We start from the raw sequence: 24,746 nt of genomic DNA on the forward strand, positions 1-24,746 counted from the left end.
AGGTCACGTGAGCCGCTGTTGACACTTCCGGGTGGGACGAGAGTGAGGCGGCGGACTGGTTGGTCTGCTGAGGTACAGGCATGGCGTACCACGGCCTCACTGTGCCTCTCATCGTGATGAGTGTTTTCTGGGGCTTCGTGGGCCTTCTCGTGCCCTGGTTTATCCCCAAGGGTCCTAACCGGGGGTAAGTACGCCAGACCCGAGGCGGTGGGAGCGGAGGGGCGCGGCGGGAGGATCACGGAGGGAAGGGTCGCGCGTGGAGGACTACAGCGGGAGGATGAGTGGGGTGGACCACAGAGGGAAGGACCGCATGCGCTCCTGGGAGCCTGCCAATGTCCCTGACCGGAACGTGAGGTCACCTCTGGCAGCCCCTCCCGGAAGTGATTTTTAGGGAATGCTTTGTCTTGATGGACCGAAGGCGTGCGCATCGACTGCGGAGAAGTTAAGGTGTCTCCCCGAGCCAGTCTCACGGCCTTAGTCCTGTCTTTCACGCACTGGAGGCTTTTTGCCCAAACTTCAAAGAAAGGGGTCTGAGAAATCGCCCTCTCTGTCCCCGATGCTATCGCAGTTGCGGACTCTGACAAGCTTGCTTGTGTTGAGCTCAGCTTTTGCATCCAGTGAGCCCAACCCTGGAGAGGGTGAGCCTGATCTAAGCGAGGTTAAATCACCCAGAGCCAAAGGTATTGTTTAGAAACCTCTGCGTCATACCTTCCAGGGCGCTCCTGCAGTGGTTGGCCAAGATAGATTTGCATTCCCTCACCCAAGGTTTTGCTAAATATCGCTTTCTTTGTTTGGAAATCAACTTCTGTATTATAGTATAAAACAGACCTCTTCAGAGCAGCATGGGGACACCCTCTTTTCTAGTTCCTCTTTTGAATTTCAGTCATTTTTTTCCATTTCAACTCAAGATCATGTGGAGGTGACAAACTGAAGTCGTAGTTTGTCAGAAAGGTCCTTTGCGTTAATGGTGGCTGCATAGTGCATAGCTCCACAGCACTTCACAGAGTAGACAGTGTGTACTGAATGGGACATTTTGATTAAAGGAAATTTTACTGTGTCTTGTGTCATTGGCCTCTAATACTGTCTGGAAAATACTGACTTTTAGAAATAAAGTTCTTTCTATTAGCCTAAAAAACCCCACTTTTAAAGATTTATTTATCATTTATTTTATGTTTAGGTGTTTGCCTGCTTGTATGTAAGGGTACCATGTGCGTGCAGTGCCCGATTAGGGCTTTGGATCCCTTAGAACAGGAGCTACAGATGGTTATGAGCTGCCACGTGGGTGCTGGGATTCCAACCCAGGTCTCTGGAAGAGCAAGGGCTCTTAACCAAAGAGCCATCTTTCCAGCCCCCAAATAAACCACATTTTAAAGGGAAATGATAGGTCAGTTTCTATCATTTGCAAGCATCAAGTTCCACCTCTCACCAATAGTTTTACAGAATCATCTTCAGTTTATAGCAGTTGATGTGGTATCAGAATTTGTACTAACTGAATTCAAATTTTTTTTTTTTCATCCTGGAGTGAAAGACAACAAAATGCCTCTGATGTGTTTACACCAACCCTGTTTCATTCCATCACTGTCTGACTTTCTAGCCTTCATCCTCAGAAAAGCCCTTACTAACATTCAGAGTTAGAGCCACTCCTTTCTTAAAACCCTGCTCTCCCCATCCTCAGGATCAGGTGCCACCCCTGTTGTTTATAGCCAGATTCTATTTGATCTGCAGTGACATAGTATCTGGGTCCCATTGGCAGCCTCTCTGCAGTCCTGTGTTTCCTGCTCTTGGCAGGATTGAGCAGGTCTTAAAATGGTTCGTCCTAGGACCTAGAGGTTTACATTTTGAGAAACACTGCTCCAAGGTGATTGAGCTCTGTGACCTTGGGAGATTTTAGTTAGCTTTCCCATGTTCCTATTTTCTTTACTGAAACATGGACATTTTAGGATTAATTAATACCAGTTCCCTTTTAACCCCCAGAAAAATTTGCAAATCAAAATATCTTTTGAAATTTATGCAAGAACTGGCACTCTGGTGATTTTTTCCCCCCTCTGTGTGTGTGGTGGTAGGGCAGAGGGAGGGTTTCTGGGGTGTGAACCCAGAGCCTCCCACCTTCTAGGCAAGCACTCTACCGCTGAGCTGTATCCCCAGCCACCATGCTCTGATTTGATGGATTAGGACATTTTCATTAAGGAAAGAAGGAAGTGTGTAAGAGAGGAGTGGACAAAGTGGACATCTGTGTTGAATGCTTTCCCCAAGAGACCCTTGCATGGTGTTTTGAAAATGGTGTGTATAGGAGGTTATCAGGACCTGATGAGACAGCAAGAAGGTGGCTGGAGGGACAAGACCCTACTGACATGTGCGCAGCAGGGAACCAGCCCCTTTTCTTCTTTGGATTTTTCCTGCAGTGGGACATAGGCAGGACAAAATCCAGTCTGTGCCTGCTGTTTCCTGTCCTGATCATGCCTGTCCTTCGTGATCTCCCTCTTCTCTTTAGAAGCCACAGATTGTCCAGAAGCATCAAGCTTTTCTCAGGGCTCTCCTTGCCAGATTTGGAGGAGTGCCAGGGGTTATGTGTGGTGGTATTGTGTTCCCCAAAATATTGTGCACCCTAATAAACTTATCTGGGGTCAGAGACAGAACAGCCACTAGGTACAGAGGCTAGAAAATGGTGGCACTCACGCCTTTAATCCTAGCATTCCACAGGCAGAAATCCCTCTGGATCTCTGAGTTCAAGGCCACATTGGAAACACCCAGGCATGGTGACTCACACCTTTAATCCCAGAAAGTGAGCCTTTAATCCCAGGGAGTGATGGCAGAAAGCAGAAAGGTACATAAGGCGTGAAGACCAGAAACTAGAAGCATTTGGCTGGTTAAGCATTCAGGCTTTCGAGAAGCAGTTCAGCTGAGACTCAGAGGCTTCCAGTCTGAGGAAACAGGATCAGCTGAGGAATTGGTGAGGTGAGGAAGCTGTGGCTTGTTCTGCTTCTGTGATCTTCCAGCATTCACCCCCAATACCTGGCTCTGGGTTTGCTTTTATTAATAAGACGATTTAAGATTCATGCTGCAGTTATGTCCGCTCCAGTTTGTTTCAACATTTTGTTTGGAGCATGCAGAACATAGAAAGTCACATACCATGGGCTGCCTGGTGGCCTTGTGGGTAAAGGTGCTTGCTGCCATGTCTGATAACCCCACAAATTGTCCTCTGATTTCTCTCTGCACACCATGGTATGTTCAGAACGTTTAATGCTCTTCCAGAGGGTCTGAGTTCAAGTCCCAGCACATATGTGAGGTGGCTCAAAACTACTATTTTTAAAGCCCTGTGGTGGTGGCAGCCCATGCCTTTAATCCCAGCATGAGGAGGCAGAGGCAGGCAAATCTCTTGAGTTCAAGGCCAGCCTGGTCTACAAGAGTGAGTTCCAGGGCACCAGGGCTACACAGAGAAACCAAAACAACAACAACAACAAAAAAACACCAAACCCTATAACTCCAGCTCTAGGGAATCCAAGTTGAACTTCTGGTGTCTGTGATGAACACACACACACAAAATTAAAAATATGAAGTAACTCTTTTAAAAAAGACTACATGCCAAGGCCATATACCACAATAGATTTATACACGTTTGCTTTATGAATGCATATGAATGTGTGTATATAGATGTAAAAAGTTTTGCTGAGACATTTGAAAATGAATTGCAGCTTATGACTCCACTCCTGCATGATTGTGTGCAGCCCCTGTGGAGCAGCTATTTGAAGGGGAGCATGTTCGTGTGGCAGCTAATGTTAGGTGTGTAATGCAAAGGCTCCTCAGCTGATTCCATTCTCTGAGATATCTTTTGGAGAAGACAGAAGAGATTCTAAGTCTAAGCTAGGCTGAGGAACAGAAGATGAGCAGAAACTTGGAACCGGTGCTCATACACATATGAGCAGAAGGGTGGTGGGGTGGTGGTAAAGAGCCTGCCTTTAGGAGTAGAGGGTTGAAAACAAGAGTTGGAAGTTGGAAGGCTGGCCTTCCATCTGTCCATATTTGTGTAGCCTAGGTTAACTTCAAACTTTGCCATCCTCCTGCCTTGGCCTTCCAAGTGCTAGAATTACGGGTGTGCACTACCACAGCCAGTTGGGTGAAGGGCTTAGATTACAAATGATTGTGCAGGTGCTCACTTGATTGTACAACTGTCATGCTTCTTTGTCTTTAAAATGTGTTTAGAGGGGCTGGAGAGATGAGATGGCTCAGCAGCTAACCAGAGTTTGGCTCCCAGGACTCGCACCAGGCAGTTCATAACTACCTATAACTCCAGCTTCAGGCGATCCAAACTGCCTTCCTGAGCATCTGCACTCTCGTGACTCCCCACCCCAAACTCAAATAGTTAAAAATAAAATGCATCTAAAATCGGACCAACACTCGCTACCCACACTGCTCTAAGCCTTCTCCACTTGTTCTGAAGCCTCAGCCTCCATCCACACACTCACGATCAGTCTGCCTTTGTCTCTTTCCCCAGCCTATTTCAACCCAGATGAGAGATCGTGGGAGAAGTCACACCAGACTTTGTCATTTTTCTTCAGATCCTGCCTGATAACATTTTAGGCAGCATCCTTGTCAGGCTCTGAGATAAACCTCTTTGACTTCACCTCCTGCTCCCAAGCTGGCCTTGCTGGTCTGTTTCAGCCACCCAGACCTCCTTCCTCTGAACCTCAAAGTCCTGTCTCAGCTCCTGCCTGAGTTTGCTGTCCCACTGCTGGGCACTCTCACTCAGCCAGTCTGCAGGCAGACTCCATCACTTGCCAGACTCTTTGACATCACCGCAGCCCCTGCACATCTGTCTTCCCTCTCTGCTTTATTTTCTTAGGTCAGCACTTGCTGATCCCACAACATGCTAATTAATGATAGATAATTGTCTGTCTGTTGTTCATCTTATGTGTTGTCTGCTCTCGACCTCTCCCCCAGCCTGTAAACTTCACAGGGAAGGGCAGGATAGACTTTTTTTTAAAAAAAATTATTATTATTATTATTATTATTATTATTATTGCATTATGTGGATTTTTGTCTGCATATATGTCTGTGTAACACATGCATGTAGTTCCCCAAGATGCCAGAAGAGGGCACCAGATCTAGAACCGAAGTTACTGGAGTGCCAGGAACCAAATCTAAGTCCTCCTGAAGAGCAGCCAGTATTCTTAACCTCTGAGCCATCTCTCCAGCTACCAGTATAGACATTTTAAATCAGTTTTATTCATTGCTACTTCTCTAGAGCCTGATACACCCTGGGTGCTCAGGTACAATTGTGGAGTGAAGAAATGTACCAATAGATTAACCACAGGAAATGCATGCACAGAACTTCTTTCTAAAGGCTTAGCAAAATTAAGCTGACATTCTGACATTTGTCCTGTTTGCTCCAGGATGTGTCAGTCACCCCTGTGGGAAATAGGCTTCACTGAAGAGTGTAATGAAAGAATGTTTCTGAAAGGTTGACCTGATTGATTGTGGAGAGAATAAAAGGATTAGAAGAAAGTTTTGAATCTGTCTAAAATAAGTTAACCAAGCCAAACCAGTGAATTTTGTTGCTGGCAAGTGAATGGAAAAAAAGAAATCCACCAAAGAGGGAGTTGCTTCAAAGGCCGAATCCACAGCATGGGTGGGCATGCAGAGGGAGTTTGAGCAGGAGATGGCAGAGATAAAGTAGATTAGGGGAAATGACAGTGCTCATGAGTAGAGTCTGTATGTGGATTGGACTCACGGCATCCCCCATGCTCGCTCTGCCACTGAACCACATCCCAGCCTTGAGGACTAAGATTCCAAAGGGGAGAGCTTAGAGAGAGGATAATGAGTGTGGGTGTTATTGTTTTTAAATTAAGACTTTTAAAGAGTTGTTTTATTATTTTTAAATTTGTGTGTGTGTGTGTGTGTGTGTGTGTGTGTGTGTGTGTGTGTGTGTGTGTGTATCCATAGAGGCCAGAGGCATCAGATCCCCTGGAGTTGGAGTTCAGGGCAGTTGTGAGTGCTGGGAACTGAACCCTGGTCCTCTGTAAGAACAGGATGTGCTGAGCATGAGTTCTGTTTTAGAAATGCTGAAATTCTCCTGGCCAGAGACCCAACTTTAACTTTTCATAAATAAATAGAGCTGGGGAGAGGTCCAGCTAGTGAGCATGATTTTTGCAGTGTTAATTCATTGCCAAAAATACTGTCCAATACGGTAGTTCTGTCACAGTGAATTGTCAGTACAGACTTCTCGGTTTCCAATCAAATTGCGGCACCAACACATTCCTTTAAAGACAGATGTTTGATTTTGTACTTAAACGTGTACTCAGTGCACACTGCGATGTATTGGATGTTTGGATAAGTGCAGGTCCATTGTCTTGGTGTGCAATCCTGCATGCAGTCCAGGAGAGGGGAAGGGCTGTCAACCATTCTGCAAGGTCTGCATGTTCACAGATGTCTAGTAATGGCTTTTTCTTTCTTTCTTTTTTAGAGTTATTATCACCATGTTGGTGACCTGTTCAGTTTGTTGCTATCTCTTGTAAGTATTTTGTCTCTTATACATAATATGTCTTAAAAACAGTTATTCTTGGTATTTATAATGTGTTAATTGACACATCATGGGTCATTGGCACTTGGATTTGTTAAATATCTACAAACATTGTCGCCAAATTGAATATGCTGAGAATTTCACATTTTCAAGTGCTCAGTGTGTTAGGTAAGAGCTGGCAGATGGGAAAACAAATGTAATTTAATTGCTGCAAATGTTATAAATGCTTATAATTATCTAGAACTTGTAATTATACTACTTTATATCTTACTATTATGACATATTTATTTATCCATCTATTTATTTATTTGTTTATTTATTTATTTATGGTTTTTCTAGGCAGAGTTTCTCTGTGTATCACTGGTCACCCTGGAATTAGCTCTGTAGACAAGGCTAGCCTCAAACTCACAGAGACCTGCCTGCCTCCGTGCCCCGAGTGCTAGGATTAAAGGCGTGCTCCATTGCCACCTGGCATTAAATCTACTACTCATTTTACTTAGTATTTCACATGAATGCAATGTCTTTTTTAAATTAAAAACATTTTTTTATTATTGTCATTTATTTCGCACACGTGGGTGCTTTGCCTGCCTGTGTCTGTGCACCGTGTGAGTGCAGTGCCCATAAGGGCCAGAAAAGGGCTTCAGATCATCTGGGACTAGGGCTACAGATGGCTTTAAGCCACAGTGTGGGTGCTGGAAATCAAACCTGTGTCCTATAGAAGAGCAGCAGCAAGTTCTCTTTTTTACTTGTTTGTTTTCTTTTTGTTGTTGTTGCTTTACAAGACAGGGTTTTTCTGTGTAACCCTGTCTGTCCTGGAACTTGCTCTGTGTCCCTGGCTGGCTTCAAACTCAGAGATTTGCCTGCCTCTACCCCCCAGGTGCTGGGGTTAACGGCGTGCACCACCACACCCGGCTGTCATTGAGCTGCTTTAACGATGTTTCCCAAAGTTGTCCACACTCTACTCTCCTCTTTCCTGAATAACATGGAGCAAGCCAAGCTGCAGAGGAAAAAAACAAAACTGAGTAGTAATCTACTCTTGGAGCAAATAACTGCCACAAAGTGCTTGAAGGGCATACTCGATTTCTTCTTTATTAAACAACTGAAACAGGGCATACACCAGAAAGTTACCCTTTCAGGGAGTTCCTTGCTGGCTTTCTTTCTTGTCAGGATCTCACACTGTAGCCTAGGTAGTCTGGAGCTTACTATGTGTAACCCAGGCTGTCCTCACATTCACAGCAATCCTCCTGCCTCAACCTCTCTGTTCTGTCAACTTGACACATAATCAAGACTATCCTGGACCTAGAGTCTCAATGAGGAACTGTTTGGATTAGGTTGGCCAGTGAGCATGCCTGTGGGAGATATCTTTAATTGTGTCAATTGGCCCTGAAGGTAGGCTGCACAGTGGTTGGGCTTGAGCCCTGGACTAGATGAGAGTGGAGAAAGTGAGCTGAGGACGGAAGCACCGGCCCACACCAGCTGCTTTCAGGTCTTGACGCCCTGGCTTCCTGCTCTGCCGGACTACAACCTGCAATTGTGAGCTAACATAAACCCTTTCTCCCCTAGGTTGCTTGTAGTCAGGGTGTTTTATCACAGCAACAGAGATGACACTAGAGTGTCCCCAAATGCAGGGTTCCGGGCCTGAGCCACTGTGTCCAGCCAGAATGTAGACCCAGCGTGTTGTCTAGCTCCCTGAGTCTTAGCTGATGTAGTTGTAGGGTGTGTGTGAAAATGGTGCTGGCCACAGGATTGTTTATTGCCGCCACGAGCAGGAAACAGCAATTCCACCCATCCTGAGGTGAAAGGCCAGGACCCTCTGTGCCTCGGCACCCATGAATGTGTGGTATCCTGGGGCTTCTGCACCAAGGTTTGTGTAAATCAGGAGAGTTCCCTGCTGAGACGCTTGGCTTTCTGCACACACCTGCAGTGACTCCTAAGCAAGGCTTTAGATCTGTCTTACAGCTGCTAAGTGATCTCAGGGTGTCTGGCTGTGCTTAATGATGGGATTGGCTGAAGTTGACTTTTTTCACCTTTCTGTGTGTTTGGGCTAGAGAGTAAAAGAGGTTCCTTCAGCTGACAGCTTAGTCTCTATGGTGGCAGTCTGACGAGCACCGAGTGGAGTGTTGTCTCACAGTAGCTGAAGAGGAGGGAGCAAATTCACGTGTCATCAAGTTCAGTTTATTTGAGACAGGGTCTCCCTATAGCCCTGTCTGGCTTGGAGTTTACCATGTAGACCTCAACTCACAAGATTCACCTGCCTCTACCTTCCAAGCACTGGGATTAAAAAGCCGTGCCCGGCCTGATTTTGACTTTCTAAACCTACTGTATTCTCTTTCTCACTTTCCCACCTTTAAAAATTACCCACTCACAGGCAAGCCTGTTTCACCCCCTCACGTTCTCATCTACCTCAGACTATTCTGAAGCAAATCTAGTTCATCCTGTGTCTTAGAGGTAACCACCATTTCGGACATAACCACAATATGGCTGCCATGCTCTAAAATTAGCTCCTTATATCACCAGTAGCCTATTGCATTTCACTTCCCTGATTGATTTTAGAGTCTGTGTGGATAACGAGCCACATAAACACTGCACTTTGTAATTTTTGGATGTGCTCTTGGGGGCTGCTGCATTGGCACTCCTGTTGGCATCCTTGGGCAGAAACCAAGGTTGCTGACAAATAAAGGTTGTGTTCTGTCCGGGACACCTCTGCCTTGCTCCTGTCAGTAAGTTGGGATCCAAAATGTCAGTAGTGTCAGTGTCGAGAAACCCTGACCTCAAGGAAGGGATAGAGAGAAAAAGAGAAGTGAGCAGAGCCCAGCCTGAGCAGTGCCAACAGATGGAACAGAGTCTCCTCTCTTTCCTGGGCCTTCACCTGCCATAGCTCCAGTCATTGAAGATCAACCGCAGTCAGGAAGTACTAGTGTTTGTCTTGATTCTTCTGAGAAGATCACGTAACTTCATTGTGATGTGTTCTGTCTTGCTGATCTCTTTCTGTACCTGGTTTATGACTTCACTGTTCCCGTAGATGTGTGTGCATAGGAAGCTGTATGTGTTGAAGTTGGGGCTCTGATCCAGGGTCTACTGGATGTCTTGGAACAGGAACCACATAGGTGGGGTGGGATTACTGTTGAGATGAAAATGTGGCAGAGAAGGGTTGCCTGGAGCAGCCTCTGCAACAGGAGCTACACTGGGAAAGCCGAAGGCTTGGTAGGTGGAACACCATCTGCGTGCTCCTTAGAGAAGTCCCTTCGCACAAACAAGATGGAGGGGAACGGTCTGGTGGTAGCACAGGGGAAGCAAAGATGTCTCATTGCCCAAGAGCAGTCCCTTTCTGCTCCGGGGAGATTGAAGGGGCGGGGGAGGGGCAGCGTCACCTGGAAGCAGTGGGAAATACCAGGGAGTGGGGTTTGGGTCGTGATGGATGAACCTGGGAGGTCTGGGTTTCTGCTTTTGGGTGAGCAAAGGTAGGAGACCCACGGAACTTATTTCCTATAGACCTGTCAGGCAGCCTTGGATCTGCAGACTTCCCGCAGTTGCAGGCAGTGTCGGGTTTGGGCATTTAAGCCCTGCTGCTCCCCTGGGCTGCTGGCACTGAAAAGGTCAGGGCTGGCTGTGTTTTCCCAGTGAAGACAGGCAGTCACCACTGCCCAGGTTTCGTTTTTCTTTTCTTGTTTGGTGTGAGGGACTGAGTCCAGAGCCCTGCCCACTGCACTACTCAGCTCCGTTCCCAGCACTTGACCATTGCTTTGCTGCATCTGTGTTTTGAGAGGGTCTCGGTAGGTAGGCCAGGCAGGCTGTGAACTCCTGATCCTCCTGCCTCTGTCCTCTGCATGCTAGGATTACAGGCGTGCACTACCACTCGGTGCTTGTCAGATTTGTGAGAACTTCCTTGCTTCGTTCAGTGGTTTCAGCTTTTTTATTCAGAATAGCTTTGCTATGCATGTACGTGTTTCTTTCCTGTTCTTTGTGCCATTGAGCGCGCTCTCTTTTTTTTCTTCCTTTTCCTTTAGAGACAGGGTCTCGCTGTATAGCTTGGCTGGCCTGAAACTCACTCCGTTGACCTAGTCAGTGCTGAGGGTCTTTGCCTTTTAGTTTAATTTAGTTTTGGTTTGTTGAGACAAATCTGATTGCGTAGTCCAGGCTGCCTTGAACTAACAGCTTCAGCCTCCCGAGTATTAGGATTGCAGGCGTGTTTGCCTTGTATTTACAGACATGTGGCACGTGGCTCTATGTACCCAGCAGTCTTTATCGTTTAAATATATAAACTTAAGGCCAGGCGGTGGTGGCGCACGCCTTTAATCCCAGCACTCGGGAGGCAGAGGCAGGTGGATCTCTGTGAGTTCGAGGCCAGCCTGGTCTCCAAAGCAAGTTCCAGGAAAGGCGCAAAGCTACACAGAGAAACCCTGTCTCGAAAAACCAAATATATATATATATATATATATATATATATATATATATTTAATAGAATTACTAGCATGCTAACTCTAGGCTCTTTTATTGTTTTGATTATTTTCTCAGATTTTTGTTCCTCAGTACTTTTCCCGTCATGTCTTTTAAATAAGATTAACTGAATGTTAGTGATTTTTAAATTTTCTTTAAGACCATATTAGCTGCACTTTTTTAATTTAAAAATTTTTATTGTGTGTGCATGAATTTGTACACATGAGTGCATTGCCTGTGGAGAACAGAAGAGGGCATTGGATCCCCTGGATCCAGTGAGTTTCTTTCCTGGGCCTGGAGTTAACTGGAGGTTGTTAGCCACCCAGTGTGGGTGCTGGGAATTGAATTTGGATCCTCTGGGAGAGCAGCCAGTGCTTTTAACTGCTGAGCTGTCTCTCAGTAACTCCCCCCCACCCCCTCCTTTTCTTAATCCATTTTAAATGTATTTCTTGGGATGGGGCAGATGTGTGGAGGTCAGAAGACAATCTTCAAGGTCAGTTCTTTCTTTCTACCTGAAGCCATCTCATCAGTCCCCCTGTCTGATTCATTCAAAATCAAAGCCTTTGGGCTTCCAGCTTTCTTGAGTGATATATGTGGTTCCTCAGACTGTCTGCTCTGGGAGGACCCTGGGCTTTGGTGTTCCTCATCCTGGTAAAGTCTGCCAGTGAAAGCCCAGGCTCATCTGGTTTGGTGTCTGTACTGTCCAGCTGTGGAGAGCGCCTGCAGCCACCTCCCTCCCCTCCCTGGATAATTGCCATCATTTAATTTTCCATCTGAGAATTGCTTAAGTGCTCTCAGAGGTACATTTATGATGTTTATATATAGAGAAGGAGAGCGCACGGTGCCTAGCCCAGCATGTTATCGTCACCTGCTTTATGGAGACATATATTAGAGTCTTTTCTACTATAGTGTAGCAGATAAGAGGATTATGGGACTGGGGTTGTGCCCAGTGGTATTGTGAGGCCCCATTTTCAGTCCGTGGGACACACAACGGGCTCGGTAGGTACTTTGGTTTGAAAGACCTAGTTTAGAAAATGAGTAGTCTTGAAGTCCTGGGGGAAAAAAGGGAAGACATTTCAAGTTTAAAATTGGCAAAATTAGGGCGTATTCCTGTGGTAGCAAAGGGGCCACAGTGGTAAGGTTGGCAGCCAGTTAATAGAAAACATGTTTGCGTCTTCTCCTCTGGAGCTTGGGGTTCTCTGCCAAGCCCTCAGGCTGTGCCAGAATTTAGTTCTTTGTGGTAATAAGACTGAAGTCCCTATTTCCTCACTGGCTGTTAGCTAGCCACCACCCCGCCCTGGAGGCCACTCACATTCCGTTCGGCCCTCCATCTGGAAAGCCAGCAGCAGCAGCATCTCCTTTGTGTGCAATTCTTCACTCTTTAGAGTTTTCCCCACATTTATTTATTTATTTGCCGATAAATGAAGTCAGAGAACAACTTGTAGGAGTTGTTTCTGGTCCTGGGGGTCAAACTCAGGTTGTCAAGCTTGGCAGCAAGCACCTCACCGGAACATCTTCCTGCCCCCCTGTCTGTCCACCCTTTAGTAGTTACAGGGTTGTACCTAAGTGGTAGATAGAGCATTTGCCTAGCGTGCAAGAAGCCGTGGGCTCCATCCCCAGCACTCGGGGAACAGGGTGGAAGGAAGGAGACGAGCCAAGAAAGAAGCAGCTTAGGTGGGATTCAGATGTCGCTGGGGAAGGAATGGCTCAGCCTGCGAGGGGAGCACTTTTCACTGATCATGCCAGGGCCGCCCGAGTTGGTGTAAAGCTGAGGGGCAGTCAGGAGGGCAGATACTCCTGTGCTGGTCTCTGCCGCACATAGGCCACAGGGGCTCTGGCTCCATGTTCCTGCCAGGCCAAGGACTTCCAGTTCAGAGAGTCCCTACGAGCTTCTCACAGTGTTCTCCACCCACCCAGTGACCTCTAGCCTGTGTGGACAGTGTCCCCTCAGCTCTGTCTTCTGAGAAAGCAAAAAGTAGAACTCATTTTAAGGGACAGCACAAGAACTCCGTAGCGAATCCTTGCCACATACCGAAAGGCAGGGAGTTACTTGGTCATGTTTTTGACAGGCAGGCCTGTTCCTTTTCAGATTGCCTCAGGTCTGCCCAGGAACATACATCTCCCTTTCTCTGAGCCTGCTGTATGGCATGATGCGGTCCACAGGAGTGTCTGTCACATTAACTGTAGGGTGTGTATGTTGCAGGGGACCTGGGAGACATGGAGATACCTTAGAGATCTGCTGCTGTGCGGTGGGGTGGGTGTGAGCAGGGGCGGAGTGATAACGGCCCAGTGCCTCGTACTCTGAAGACTCCAAGGTAAATCTCTTGTGCCTCCTTCTGTGGCTTGGGTACATTTTTAGCTATCTCACAGATAAAGAAGAGCAAGGGACATGGGGTGATTTTGAACTTCTGCCTACCAGCCACTGCAAGGTCCCTTATTATCTCTAATTCCTAACACTGTGGAGCAAGTATTTACAAATAGAAACAGACTTTGGCTGTTAGGTCATTTGCCTAGAGCCAGTCCACCAGCATTTGGGATGCGTAGAGTTAAAACCCAGCTTTGGTACCAAAGCCCCCTGTTTTCTAGCAGCTTCCGTGTGGCTTCCCTGCCCTTCCAGGGTTTTGTGCCATTAGGTTGGAGAAAAGATTTTTTGTAGTCATGAAGTGAGCCAGGGCAAGGCACTTGCATATGATTCTGCTGTCACATAAGGCACCACCGGCAGAGGTCACTCCTGTTGAGGCCTGGGCTAAGAGGACTATGGATAGAGGAGCCATCCCTCGTTGGACTTCCCCATTCCAACAAGGAAGTTGAGAAGGTCCCATATGTGCTTCACCAGGAACTAGGCCACACCCATGTTCCCTGTTCTTCCTTCTGCCTGTGGAACAAAACCACTAAGCAGGATTTGAGAGCTGAACTGAGTTCTGCTTCCGGCTGGAGCCATGTAGTCTGTGCCTGGAGGACTCTCCCAGCTGCGCTGGGAGCCACTGGCCTGTCTGCGGGAGCACAGTCCTTTGCCATCCCCAGTAGCTCAGCCCTTCAGCCAGTGTCTTGGCATCCTCAGAGCCGGCCATGGCCATGACCCCTGAGAGTGACTGTGGAATAATTGGGCACCTTTAGACAGCTGGGCTACACAGTGAATTCAAGGGTATCCTGGATAATTTAGCAAGACCTTATCGCAAAATACTACTACTACTACTACTACTACTACTAATAATAATAATAATAATAATAATAATAATAGTAGTGATAGTAGGCTGGGAATGTGCTTCGGTGATAGAGTGCTTGCCCAGCATCTGCAGACCCTACTTTCAATCCAGTAACCCCTCAAAAAAGGAACGTGGGTTTGCCCTGGGTCCACCCCAGTTCCACAGTCCCCCAACTGCTGCTGTGCCACCGCTGTCCCGCAGAAGCCTCTCAGCTGATGGTTATTAGGCCTTTGGGCTGTGGAACCATGTGGAACAGTTTGGGCAAGCGGAAGGGTACAGTTCGTTCCTTCTGGTTACACAACCAGTCAGGGATCCGCCAGAGCACAGGCCCTTCCTCCACTCGCTTCCATCAGGTCACAGCAGGCTTCTTTCTTTCTTCCAGTGCTCTGGGTGTTTATCAGCCGAAGGGAAATTTTAAGTCTGTGGGTAGTCAGGAGGGCAGGCCCTGAGCCCGTTCAGCCGGTTAGAGAGGGAAAATTTTGCTAAAATTCCAAATGAAATAGCCTGTACTGTTTCTTGAGGCATTTTCCTAACAGGTTTTGTTTTGTGTGTGTGGTGTGTGTGTGTGTGTGTGTGTGTGTGTGTGTGTGTGTGTGTGTGTGTGTGTGTGTGTGTTGGGGGTGGTGATTGAGATTGACTTTTTGTTTCTTGATTTGAAACATTGGAGATAGTGTCGAGGGCAGTGACTGGCTGTGGCTTCGGCTCAGAATTTTAGTGCTTGTTTACCATGCACAAGGCCCTGGGCTCTATCTTTGAAACTGTTTGAAAAACAAAATGAAACAAATTATCCCATCATTACAAGCTGAATGGAGGGTGGATGGTGACTTAGTTTTGTTTTTGTTTTTGTTTTTTTGAGACAGGGTTTCTCCCTGTAGTTTGGTGCCTTTCCTGGATCTTGCTCTGTAGACCAGGCTGGCCTCGAACTCACAGAGATCTGCCTGGCTCTGCCTCCCAAGTGCTAGGATTAAAGGTGTGTGCCACCACTGCCCAGCAGTGACTTAGTCTTTACTCAGGAGGATCCCTTGAACCTAGGACTTTGAAACCAGCCTGGGCAACATTATGAGACCCCGCCCCCCAAATGCAGGATGGGGAGGGTCTGTAAATCTGGAAACTTCCAAAGACTGACATGAGAGATCAAAGTGGTTTTATTCGTTCTTACGTCTGATACTTATTCTTTTCCATGGGCAGACACCAAAGGCTGTGAATTTTCACTTCTGTAATTCTTGATTTTGACCTAGCTAAACTCACGCCCTCACTTAAAGCACCAAAAAGGCTAGGCGTTCACAGAGCAGCATTAGATTGGCCTAGTCACCTGCTGCCTGCTTCTGCCTACTTAGTATTGTGAACATCCACAAATCACTTAGCCTGCCTGCAGTTCAGGCTCCTTAACTGTGTGAGAACACCGTCATGACCTCTGCAGGAGACAGACACACAGCTACACGCCACCTCCTACAGGTGCCTGAAGAGTTCTTTCAGAGACCTCCACTTCCGTGTCATGTGTAACCAGGCCATTGTAAAGAATTTTAGGATCAACCGGGCAGATCCTAATCCCTGGGCACACACCTTTAATCCCAGCACTCAGGAGGCAGAGACAGGAGGATCTCTGTGAGTTCCAGGCCAGCCCAGTCTACAAGAATGAGTTCTAGGACAGCAAGAGCTACACGAGCTACACAGAGAAACCCTGTCTCGAATAAAAAAAAAAAAAAAAAAAAAAAAAAAAGGATTTTGGGATGAGTCATGTGAAGAAAAAGTTGGTGTTAATCAAGAAACAGGTTGTAACATAGATCTAAGCATGGCATTGAGAGAGACCTCTATAGGGACAGCACACACTCAACACATGGTGTAGAACTGCTCCTCTGGGGAGCAGCCCTGTCTGGTGGATGTGATAGTGCAGGATCCATGTAGTCCCTGCAGCTGTGGAGATGTGGGTCATCTTTGACGATGTAAAGGTGTTACAGGCCAGCCTGGGCTACTTGAGACCCTGTATCATGATTGTGTCTTAACAATAGCTATGTATTTTGAGGCACCATTTTTAGAGGATTCTTGCAGTAAATGAGACCCTAAGATGGGTCCTTAAACTCTGGGTCACAAGGGTAGAAGTAGCTCTAGGCACAGGGAAGTTAAGACATTTGTTTTGACTATAAGCAAACCTCCACATCTTGTTGGTGAGAGCCACAGGAAGTCACAGATTACAGTTAAGAAAGGGCTAAGATTAAAGGCATAGGCCAAAGGTCAAATATGCTTTGGCCTTAAGCATAGTTCACTCCTATTTTAATGTTCTTATTTGAAATAGCTCTGTATTGTCTTTCTGTAGGCAGTCTTCACAACACATTTTGTTAATTGTGCTACTAGTAACAGATTTCAACTAGCCTTTCCCTTACCATGGCACTCTGACTTTCCCTTTCTGTCCTTCCCCAAGGACTTTCAGAAAAGCTCCTGGGTGGCTGGTCTGTGCAGCTGAAAAGGCCCTCCACACTTCTTAAGTGCTGGTGTGTGTGTGTGTGTGTGTGTGTGTGTGTGTGTGTGTGTGTGTGTGTGTGTGTGTGTGTGTGTGTCTTGCAGAGACCAGAAGAGGGTCATCATATCTGGACTTGAAGTTACAGGCAGCACTGAGCTCTCCAGTGTGGATGCTGGGAACCAAGCCTGGGTCCTCGGGAAGAGCCGCATTTGCCCTTAACCACTGAACCTTGTGTCCAGCCCCTAGATGATATTTTTGTTTAACTACACACTCTTGGAGAGGAAAGGTCGTGGGGACAGTGTGGGGGCTAATGTATCTCTTTAATTTAATGTTTCTAAGGTTACCAGTTAGGTCTGGCTCTTACAGAGCACAGGACTGTTCCTGAAGGCAGCTTGTATCTCCTGCTGGGCTTGGGTGGAATTTTCCATGACTCTCTGGTCTCAGAGCTCTTCTGCAATGCAGTATCCGCCTGTGTTGTCCCCCCTCCACTCTGTGTGTGTGTGTGTGTGTGTGTGTGTGTGTGTGTGTGTGTGTGTGTGTGTGTGTGTGTGTGTGTGTGTAGCCTTACTGAAAGGCTTGTGTTGTGTTTATGTTTAATACCCCAGTTCTAAAGGCGATCAGGCAATCTCATTTGAATTAACTTTTTGTTTGTAAAGTGAGTCAGCTTAAGGTATCTGTTTTGGCCTGGTTTCTTCCTGTATCACATTTCTCATCACAAAACGACCTTTTGTGGGCTGGGAAGGCAGATACTGTGTGTCTGTGGGCACCAGCTCCTGATGCTGTGCTGGCTGCTTCTCTGCATTGGCCTTCAGAATCGGCCTTTGGTCTTGTGATTGGAAGGAAGGATTCCAAAAATGACAGCCAAAGGAGGAAGAGCCCCAACCAGTAATGGCCCAGTTGGGTTTGGCGGGTCCCTGTCCTGGAGAGGAGTTTAGAAAGAGGCTGTCATGGCCCTCTGTCTCCTTTTCTTCAGAAAGCAGCTCCCTAATGTCCATGCAAGAGGATCAATGGGGGATACCAGCGAAACTCACTCTTCGGTTGTCAGTACTCACTCCCCACATTTACCTCCTCTCCTACCCACCACAGAGACGATCTAATGGACTCCTGAGTTTTGAATAGGAACTAGAGACAGTGTGGATTTGGCATCATTCTGGTCTCTTCAGATACTTCTTCCTTTCCTGGCCACCTCTTCAGCCCCATTTCCATCCCTTTCCCCTGCTTTTCTTCTCTATGTAGCAGTTACGATCTGATATTACCTAAGATCTCTGAGGAGAGTGATATGGCATCTTTCCTGTATTACTGGGGCCTGGGACCTAGTAATTGCTCATTAAATATTTGTTCAGTAAGTAAAACAGAATGGTTGAATAGCCAGACACCTGCAAGCTGCTTTTCTTTTTCCTTGCTTTCGTACTTACTCAGTGGTTCTCAAATTTCGTCAAGCCCATGAATTACCTCATCGGAACTCTGTGACCAGCATGCGAAAACTTTAAAGCTAACCATGCTGCTTTAGTTTCTGGGATAAGCGAGAGGTTTGTACTTCCTCTGTAATTGATGTGTAATACAGAGGCACGCCTTGTGATTTAGACCAAAAGTAAATGCCCATTTGGTTCTATGTACTGGGGCCCACGAAACGCTTGTTGTGTTTTGTTGTGATGGTGATTAGGAATCCGCTGGGCTGTGCCCCTAAAATAGTGCCTTGATGTCTGCACACTAGAGAAGATAAAAGTTGTGATGGTGACACGTTGTGAGGAGGTGGACAGGCTTGGTGGTAAGGATGTCATGGATTTGGGAAAGCTCAGATACATGGCACATCATGAAGTCATTGAGGAAAGGCAGAGGCTCAGCTGTGATGGAGCCTCCTGCTTTGTGGATCATCTCAAATGAAGGCACAGTGCAACCTGGGAAATGGTCTCTGGTCAGCTGCCTCCAGGAGCACAATGTGAAGGCGTGGTCAGAATAGAATACACTGAAGTTGGACTAACATGGTTTTCCAGCGTGTATGAAAATGGTTATGTTCAAGCCAATTTCACCACTTTTTGCTCTTGTTCCTCCCCACCGAATTTTAGTTGGCTGATTGCAATTCTGGCCCAGCTCAATCCTCTCTTTGGACCACAGTTGAAAAATGAAACCATCTGGTATCTGAAGTACCACTGGCCTTGAGGATGAAGACATGTTCCATAGTACCCAGGCACTGAGGTGACTATGCCCTTGCCCTGTCACGTGACTGTTGTCAGACAGTCAGCTGGAGTGTTTGCTCTGGCTTTTTCCTCAGGACGTCATGGCTGTTCTAAGACAACTACAGACTGTAGTTTGAAAATAAGGTCTGAAGAACAAGGGCATGATTAGAACCAACTATTCTCTTTGCGTGTATCTTAGGGATTTATCCATAAGATTCTTTTAAAGTCTGTGATTACCCTGCCTTTTTAAAATGTAATTTAGGGCTGGTGAGATGGTACAGTAGGTGAAAGCACTTGATGCCAAGCTTGAAGACCTGAGTTCAAATCCTGGGACCCACCTGCTGAAAGAGAAAACCAAGCCCTACACATTTTCCTCAGATCTCTCTCTCTCTCTCTCTCTCTCTCTCTCTCTCTCTCTCTCTCTCTCTCTCTCTCTCTCGGGGGGGGGGGGGGGGTGGTTTATGAAATTAAACTTGCACGTAGGCTTCTGACACAGATTAGAAAGTGAGTATTCTTAGCTTTGTAACACTTAGCCACTGTAAGAAGTGGCTAAAATATTTCAAATTGATGTCTTAGATTGCTTTTGGGACAGGGAAAAAAGCACCTTTTGAAGGTTAGGAATGGTAGTGCATCCCTGTAATCAGTCCCAGCACTGATTTCAGAGGCAGGAGGATAATAAGTTCAAAGCCAGCCTGGTCTATATAGCAAGTTCTGGACCAGCCTAGGCTACAGAGTGATACCTTATCTCAAACAGTACAGAACGAAGAGAAAGCTGGTCTTAAAATGGCAGCTTTTATTTGATTCTGAGAATCCAAGTGGTAAACAGTGGCAGGGTGCAAAAGTTTATTTACAACTGAGTGGCAGGATACTTGTCTGATTTGTTCTTTTCTTTGTTACTTCATTAGATGGAAGTTAGTGTCAGGTGTTCAGAACAGAACTGAGCCATATCTCAGTCTGCGTATATATTTCTTATATATGTGTAAGTGTTTTGCCTGTATGTCTGTGCATCACATTTGTGGAGTGCCTGAGGCCAGAAGAGGGCATCAGATTCCCTGGAACTGGTGTTAGATGCAGTTGTGAGCGGCCATATGGGTGCTGGGAGCTGAACTCAGTCCTCTGTGAAAAGCAGCCAGTGTTCTTCAGAACAAAGCCATTCCTCCCGGTGCACATCTGGAGAAAGACCGTTGTAGACCTAGAAGCTTTAAGTAGTTCTGGGCTGTGGTGAGCTCAGCTTTTGTTGTTTTAACCTGAGGTGTCTAGTTTTAGTGGCAACACACCCCTTGAGATGTACTATAAAGATGTTAAGTTCATAGCTTTTGTCAGGGATCCAAAGATCCCTGAGTCCCAAAATCAGGAAAGTGAAGATGGGAGCATTGGTGTACAGGTTCAGAGCAGCTCTTCACCATGGCCCCAGGCCTGCCCTGGAAGCTCCTTTTCCTCCTTTCTTCCCGATCCTTTGCTCCTGACCTGGTGGTCCCAGGCCTGCTGTTTTCATGTCCTTACCTCATTAACACACTTAGCTCTTCTGCCTCTCACTGCCCCACTGTTCTGACTTCACTCAGAAGGCGGGTCAGCAAGTGGACTTCACTGGACGTGGTGCTAGCTTGGCCTCAGCTCTTGCCAGCTCTTAATGCTTCCTTCGGATGTTTCCAGCCTCAGCCTGCCAGTCATGTGCTTGCTTCCTTCTTGGCCACTGTTTCTTTCTCTTTTCTTTCTTTCTTTTTCTTTTCTTCCATATAGGGCTTCTCTGTGTAGCCCTGGCTATCCTGGTACTCACTCTGTAGACCAGGCCAGCCTCGAACTCACAGAGATCCGTCTGCCTCTGCCTCCCAAGTGCTGAGATTAAAAGCGTGCACTGCTACCACCACCTGGCCCTGGCCATTGTGTCTAAGTGAGTTCTTTCATCACTAGATGAATTTAGCTTTCTGATTTTTAGCCACTCATTTGTGCATTGCCTTGAGTAGTTCAATGCCTGCAGCTTTGACTGGCTTACCTCCTGTGGCTGAATAAGATTACCTTTGTATAGTAAAGAAGTAGTTCGAAAGTTATCAATTTTTTAAAAAAAAAATTAGAAACAAGAGACAGACACATTCATTCACATACCCTTTTGTGAATGGGTTTCTTCATTCTGGCCTTAGTATTTGGAAGTTATTTTCTCAGTCTCCCCCCACCCCCCACACCCCATCACCATTCTCAGTTTTATCTGTTAGTTACCTTAGTGATTCCTTTGTTTTACAAAACAACACTGTGAATTCTGGATTGATAGTTCTAGCTCCATCCACAGATAGTTATTTACTCATCATGGAGAGGATTCTGTACCTCCTAGTGAACTCATCCAACCACAGGGCCATGCCTTGTAGTACCACACTTAACTGTAGTTCAACTGTTGTCATTGAGGTTGAATAAAAAGTAGTTCTCGGTTGTGTGAAGGCCCACTTGGGAGGCAGAAGCAGGAGGATCTCTCTGATTTTGAGGCCAGCCTGGTCTACAGAGTGAGTTCCAGGATAGGCAAGGCTACCCAGAGAAACCCTGTCTTGAAAAACAACAACAAAAGTGAAGGCTTTTCTTTGTGGAAAAATGAAAAAAACAAAAAAACAAAAAACAAAAGAAGGGCTGGAGAGATCGTTCAGAGGTTAAGCGTGCACATTCTTACAGAGAACCCTAGTTCATATCCCAGCACCATACTGGCCTGCTCACAACCTCCCGCAATTCCAATTCAAGGAGATCTAGTGCCCTCTTCTGGACTGTGAGGGCACTTGCACTCACACGGGCACATACACTTTCCCTCCAACACACCCCCACTCCCCCACCCCCACAATTAAAAATAAAATAAATCTTGAAAAAGTCCAAAGACTGAGGAGGTCTGTCAGTGTGTTCTTCATGTTAGATTCTCAGGTCAGCTTGATCATTTGCCTGGACAGAGTTTCTACAGAGGAGCTGTTCTGCAGCCCGGGCAGGCTCAGAAAGTGATCGGAGATCACAAGGGACAGTCTTCTCTGGCAGTGGCCACCTCGACCTGGTGCTGTTCTCCTAGTGCACCATGAAAACAGTCCTTGAGTTAATCCACTTCCTCTGTGTTTTTCTGCTGTTGGGATTGAACTCAGGGTCCAGGGCATGTTGAGCATGCCCTCTGTCACGTTCTCTGTCAGGGAGCCACAGTCCCAGATCTGCCTCTTTCGAAATCTTGAGTTGAATGCATGTTGTCTGCAGTATCCTGCAGTGGAATTTAATGGGGCTCCAGAAGGCGGTTGTGAGCCTCCTGATGGAGTTGTCAGGAACCGAACTCAGGCCTGGAGGAGCAGCTGGCACGACTGTCTTTTGGGTTGTGAGCCTAGCTTAGCCACCTCTCCAGCCCGCCAGCATACACTCCAACCGCTGAGCCATCTGTGTAGCCCAGAGATGCCTGCTGTAAGGACACCCTCCCCTTGCTGAGCAGCCAGTGTGTGGAGATACTGAAATTAAACATTTGCTGTCTTCACATGGGTGGTGGTGTCATTGTCACCAGTGCCCGGGGTAGTCAGAATGAGGAACAGCCTGAAAGGCAGCCTGGAGTCCCAGGGAAAGACAAGGAGCTCGCTAGTCAGTGGGCCAACAAAGGCAGAGCACAGGGTGCCCGTACTGGCGGCCAGCCTCCTGCTCTGAGAGGGGAGCGAAGAGCACAGGAGCTCACTAAACTCCAGCTGCTTGTGTTAGTCAGCTTCGTGTTTCCTGCTTTGGGTAAGGCATACTGCTGTTGGTGCAGTTATATGATAGTGATGTCCTTGGTCATTGCACCTCCTCTAGAACCTGCCCAAACCTGTGTGATGAGGATGCCTGGTCTTCATCTGAGGTTTGATTGAGCACCTACCTCTTTCTAAAGTACTACCTGGCTAACTTTGTGTTGGGGGAACAGACGAGACAGCCTCAGTGTATTGACTGGCCTCACGCTCACCATCCTTTACTTCAGCCTCCTCAGTGCTTGGATTATGTGCACCATGCCTGGCTTTGCTTGAAATTTTTTTATACTAACTATATCCCTAATCTTCCTTTTTATTTTTTGTTGTTGTTGAGACAGGGTCTCACTATGTAGCTCTGGCTCACCTGGGACTCACTATGTAGACCAGGCTGACCTCCACCTCACAGAGATCCACCTGCCTCTGCCTCCTGAGTGCTAGGATTAAAGATGTGATCCACCACATCCTGCTCAGTTTTTATTTTGAGAGAGGGTCTCACGAAGTTGCTTAGGCCAGCCTTACGATTCCTTCCTCAGTCTCTGAAGCAGCTGGGGTTGCAGGCCTGGCTACTTTCCTACATTCTGCTCGCTCGGTCTCTCTCTCCGTCCCTCCATCCCTCCCTCCCTTTTTTCTATTTTTATGTGTACGTGGGGTTTGGTTGCATTATGCTGTAGCTCTGGCTACTTTTAGCTCCCCCATTTCTTAAATTTTCTATGTATGGGTGTTTGCCAACTTGTTTGTCTGGGCACCATGTGTTTGTAATGGCCAGAAAAGGGCATCAGGTCCCCTAGGACTGAAGTTACAGATGGTTGTAAGCCGCCCTGTGGGTGCTGAGAATTGAAGCCACGTCCTCTGGAAGAGCAGCCAGTATTCTTAACTGCTGAGCCATCTCTCCAGCCCCCTTTCTGCTCTTTTGAAGAAGGGTGAAGGACCTAGATGTTAGAGGATCTTAAGTCACTAGAACTGTTTTGTTTTGCAGGTCACAGAGAGAATGCCTTCTAGATGCAAAATCAGCTCTACACCCAGACCACCTTCTTTGATAGAAATGCCACTTTGGGCATTACCTGCCTTACACTTGAAGACCTTCCTCTACATGCAGTATTTTTTCCTTCACCTTTTTTACACTCTGAATTATGTGCCTACTTAGCAGACTCTGTGAGATGTGTCTGCACTCTGCTGAGAGAAGAGATGCTGTTCTGAGAAATCTGTTACCCTTGTCTTGGAGCCTGTGGCTTTGAAAATGGCTCTTGCCAGCTCACAACATGAAAGTCGGCGATGTGTTTAAAATTGCTGCAAGACAAATAAGACTCATTGGGGCAGTCAGAAGTGCCCGCTCAAGAGAAGCTCTACCCCAGCAGATGTACACCAAGCTCTATTTTCAGGATGAATTTCTTACTTCTACGTCTTTGGAATAAATTATTTTTCTTCTTTCTTTGGAAATCTGGCTCCAGTGTTTAAAAAGCTCGATTTTCTAAGCTCTTCTGTCTCTAGATAATGCCTTTTAAAAATGAGGTTGTTGTCTAACTTAGGTTGGATGTATAATCCGGCTGGCCTTGTAGTATGAGACGCCTGAAGAGACTGGTAAGTACTGTTCTTGATCATTCAGTAACCGTTTGAGAGCTTACTTCAGGCAGGGCACTGGAGGAAGCAGAAATGTTGGAATCGGGGCTCCTGCATGCTCAAGAGCTCACAGGCTGTTGGCAGAGAGATGGTTCCTATGCATAGAGATGTAACATAATGTCATGCTTGACCTTTGGAAGTGACGGTGAGATGCAGGTACATACAGCTTGGTCCCTGCTCTGTGAGCTGAGATAAGAGGGTCGCTTGAGATCAGGACTTGGCGGCCAGCCCAGGCAACACAGCGAGACTGTGTCTCTTTTTAAAAATAAGAAGATTGCCCATGGTAAGCGAGTTGAGGGCTATGTCCAGCCACAGGAACAAGACAGTAAATATGGCTGTGGGTAGAACTATCACATTCCCAGAAATAGGACAAAAGAGATCTAGGGTGATTAAAGGCTTGGGCCAGGGGATGTTTTAGTAGCAGGCGTCTAAATTGCTAAGCTAGGGGTTGTGTTAGTCTGTTTTGCGGTGCTGTAATAAACCAGGGTCTTGTACAGACTCTGAGTTTTAAGAAAGAAACTCAAAATTAAATAGATTGAATTTTCAGCAGGTCACAGTTCTCTGACAGCTAGCCAAGAGCTATTTCCTGTTTTGCAGTTTGTGCTTTTCTAGTCGTCC

At 46.7% G+C, this 24,746-nt stretch overlaps 1 protein-coding gene across 1 annotated transcript; it reads left to right on the plus strand.

Moving 5' to 3' along the window:
* On the plus strand, window positions 1-23,948 carry Atp6v0e1 (ATPase H+ transporting V0 subunit e1). Its single transcript, XM_006978869.4, has 4 exons — window positions 1-184; window positions 6,461-6,508; window positions 18,685-18,814; window positions 23,488-23,948. Exons 1-3 carry the CDS (start codon window positions 81-83, stop codon window positions 18,776-18,778), a joined length of 246 nt encoding a protein of 81 aa, XP_006978931.1. The 5' UTR covers window positions 1-80; the 3' UTR covers window positions 18,779-18,814; window positions 23,488-23,948.
* The last annotated feature ends 798 nt before the right edge of the window (window positions 23,949-24,746 follow it).

This window comes from Peromyscus maniculatus, chromosome 8, assembly GCF_049852395.1.
Source record: "Peromyscus maniculatus bairdii isolate BWxNUB_F1_BW_parent chromosome 8, HU_Pman_BW_mat_3.1, whole genome shotgun sequence".
In the NCBI taxonomy this organism is placed as follows: domain Eukaryota; kingdom Metazoa; phylum Chordata; class Mammalia; order Rodentia; family Cricetidae; genus Peromyscus; species Peromyscus maniculatus.

Coding starts and splice junctions, on each gene's coding strand:
- Atp6v0e1 (XM_006978869.4), top strand. CDS start 81: ATGGCGTACCACGGCCTCACTGTGCCTCTCATCGTGATGAGTGTTTTC. Junction 185..6,460: donor CCCAAGGGTCCTAACCGGGG/GTAAGTACGCCA, acceptor TTTCTTTTTTAG/AGTTATTATCACCATGTTGG. Junction 6,509..18,684: donor TCAGTTTGTTGCTATCTCTT/GTAAGTATTTTG, acceptor ACCGAATTTTAG/TTGGCTGATTGCAATTCTGG.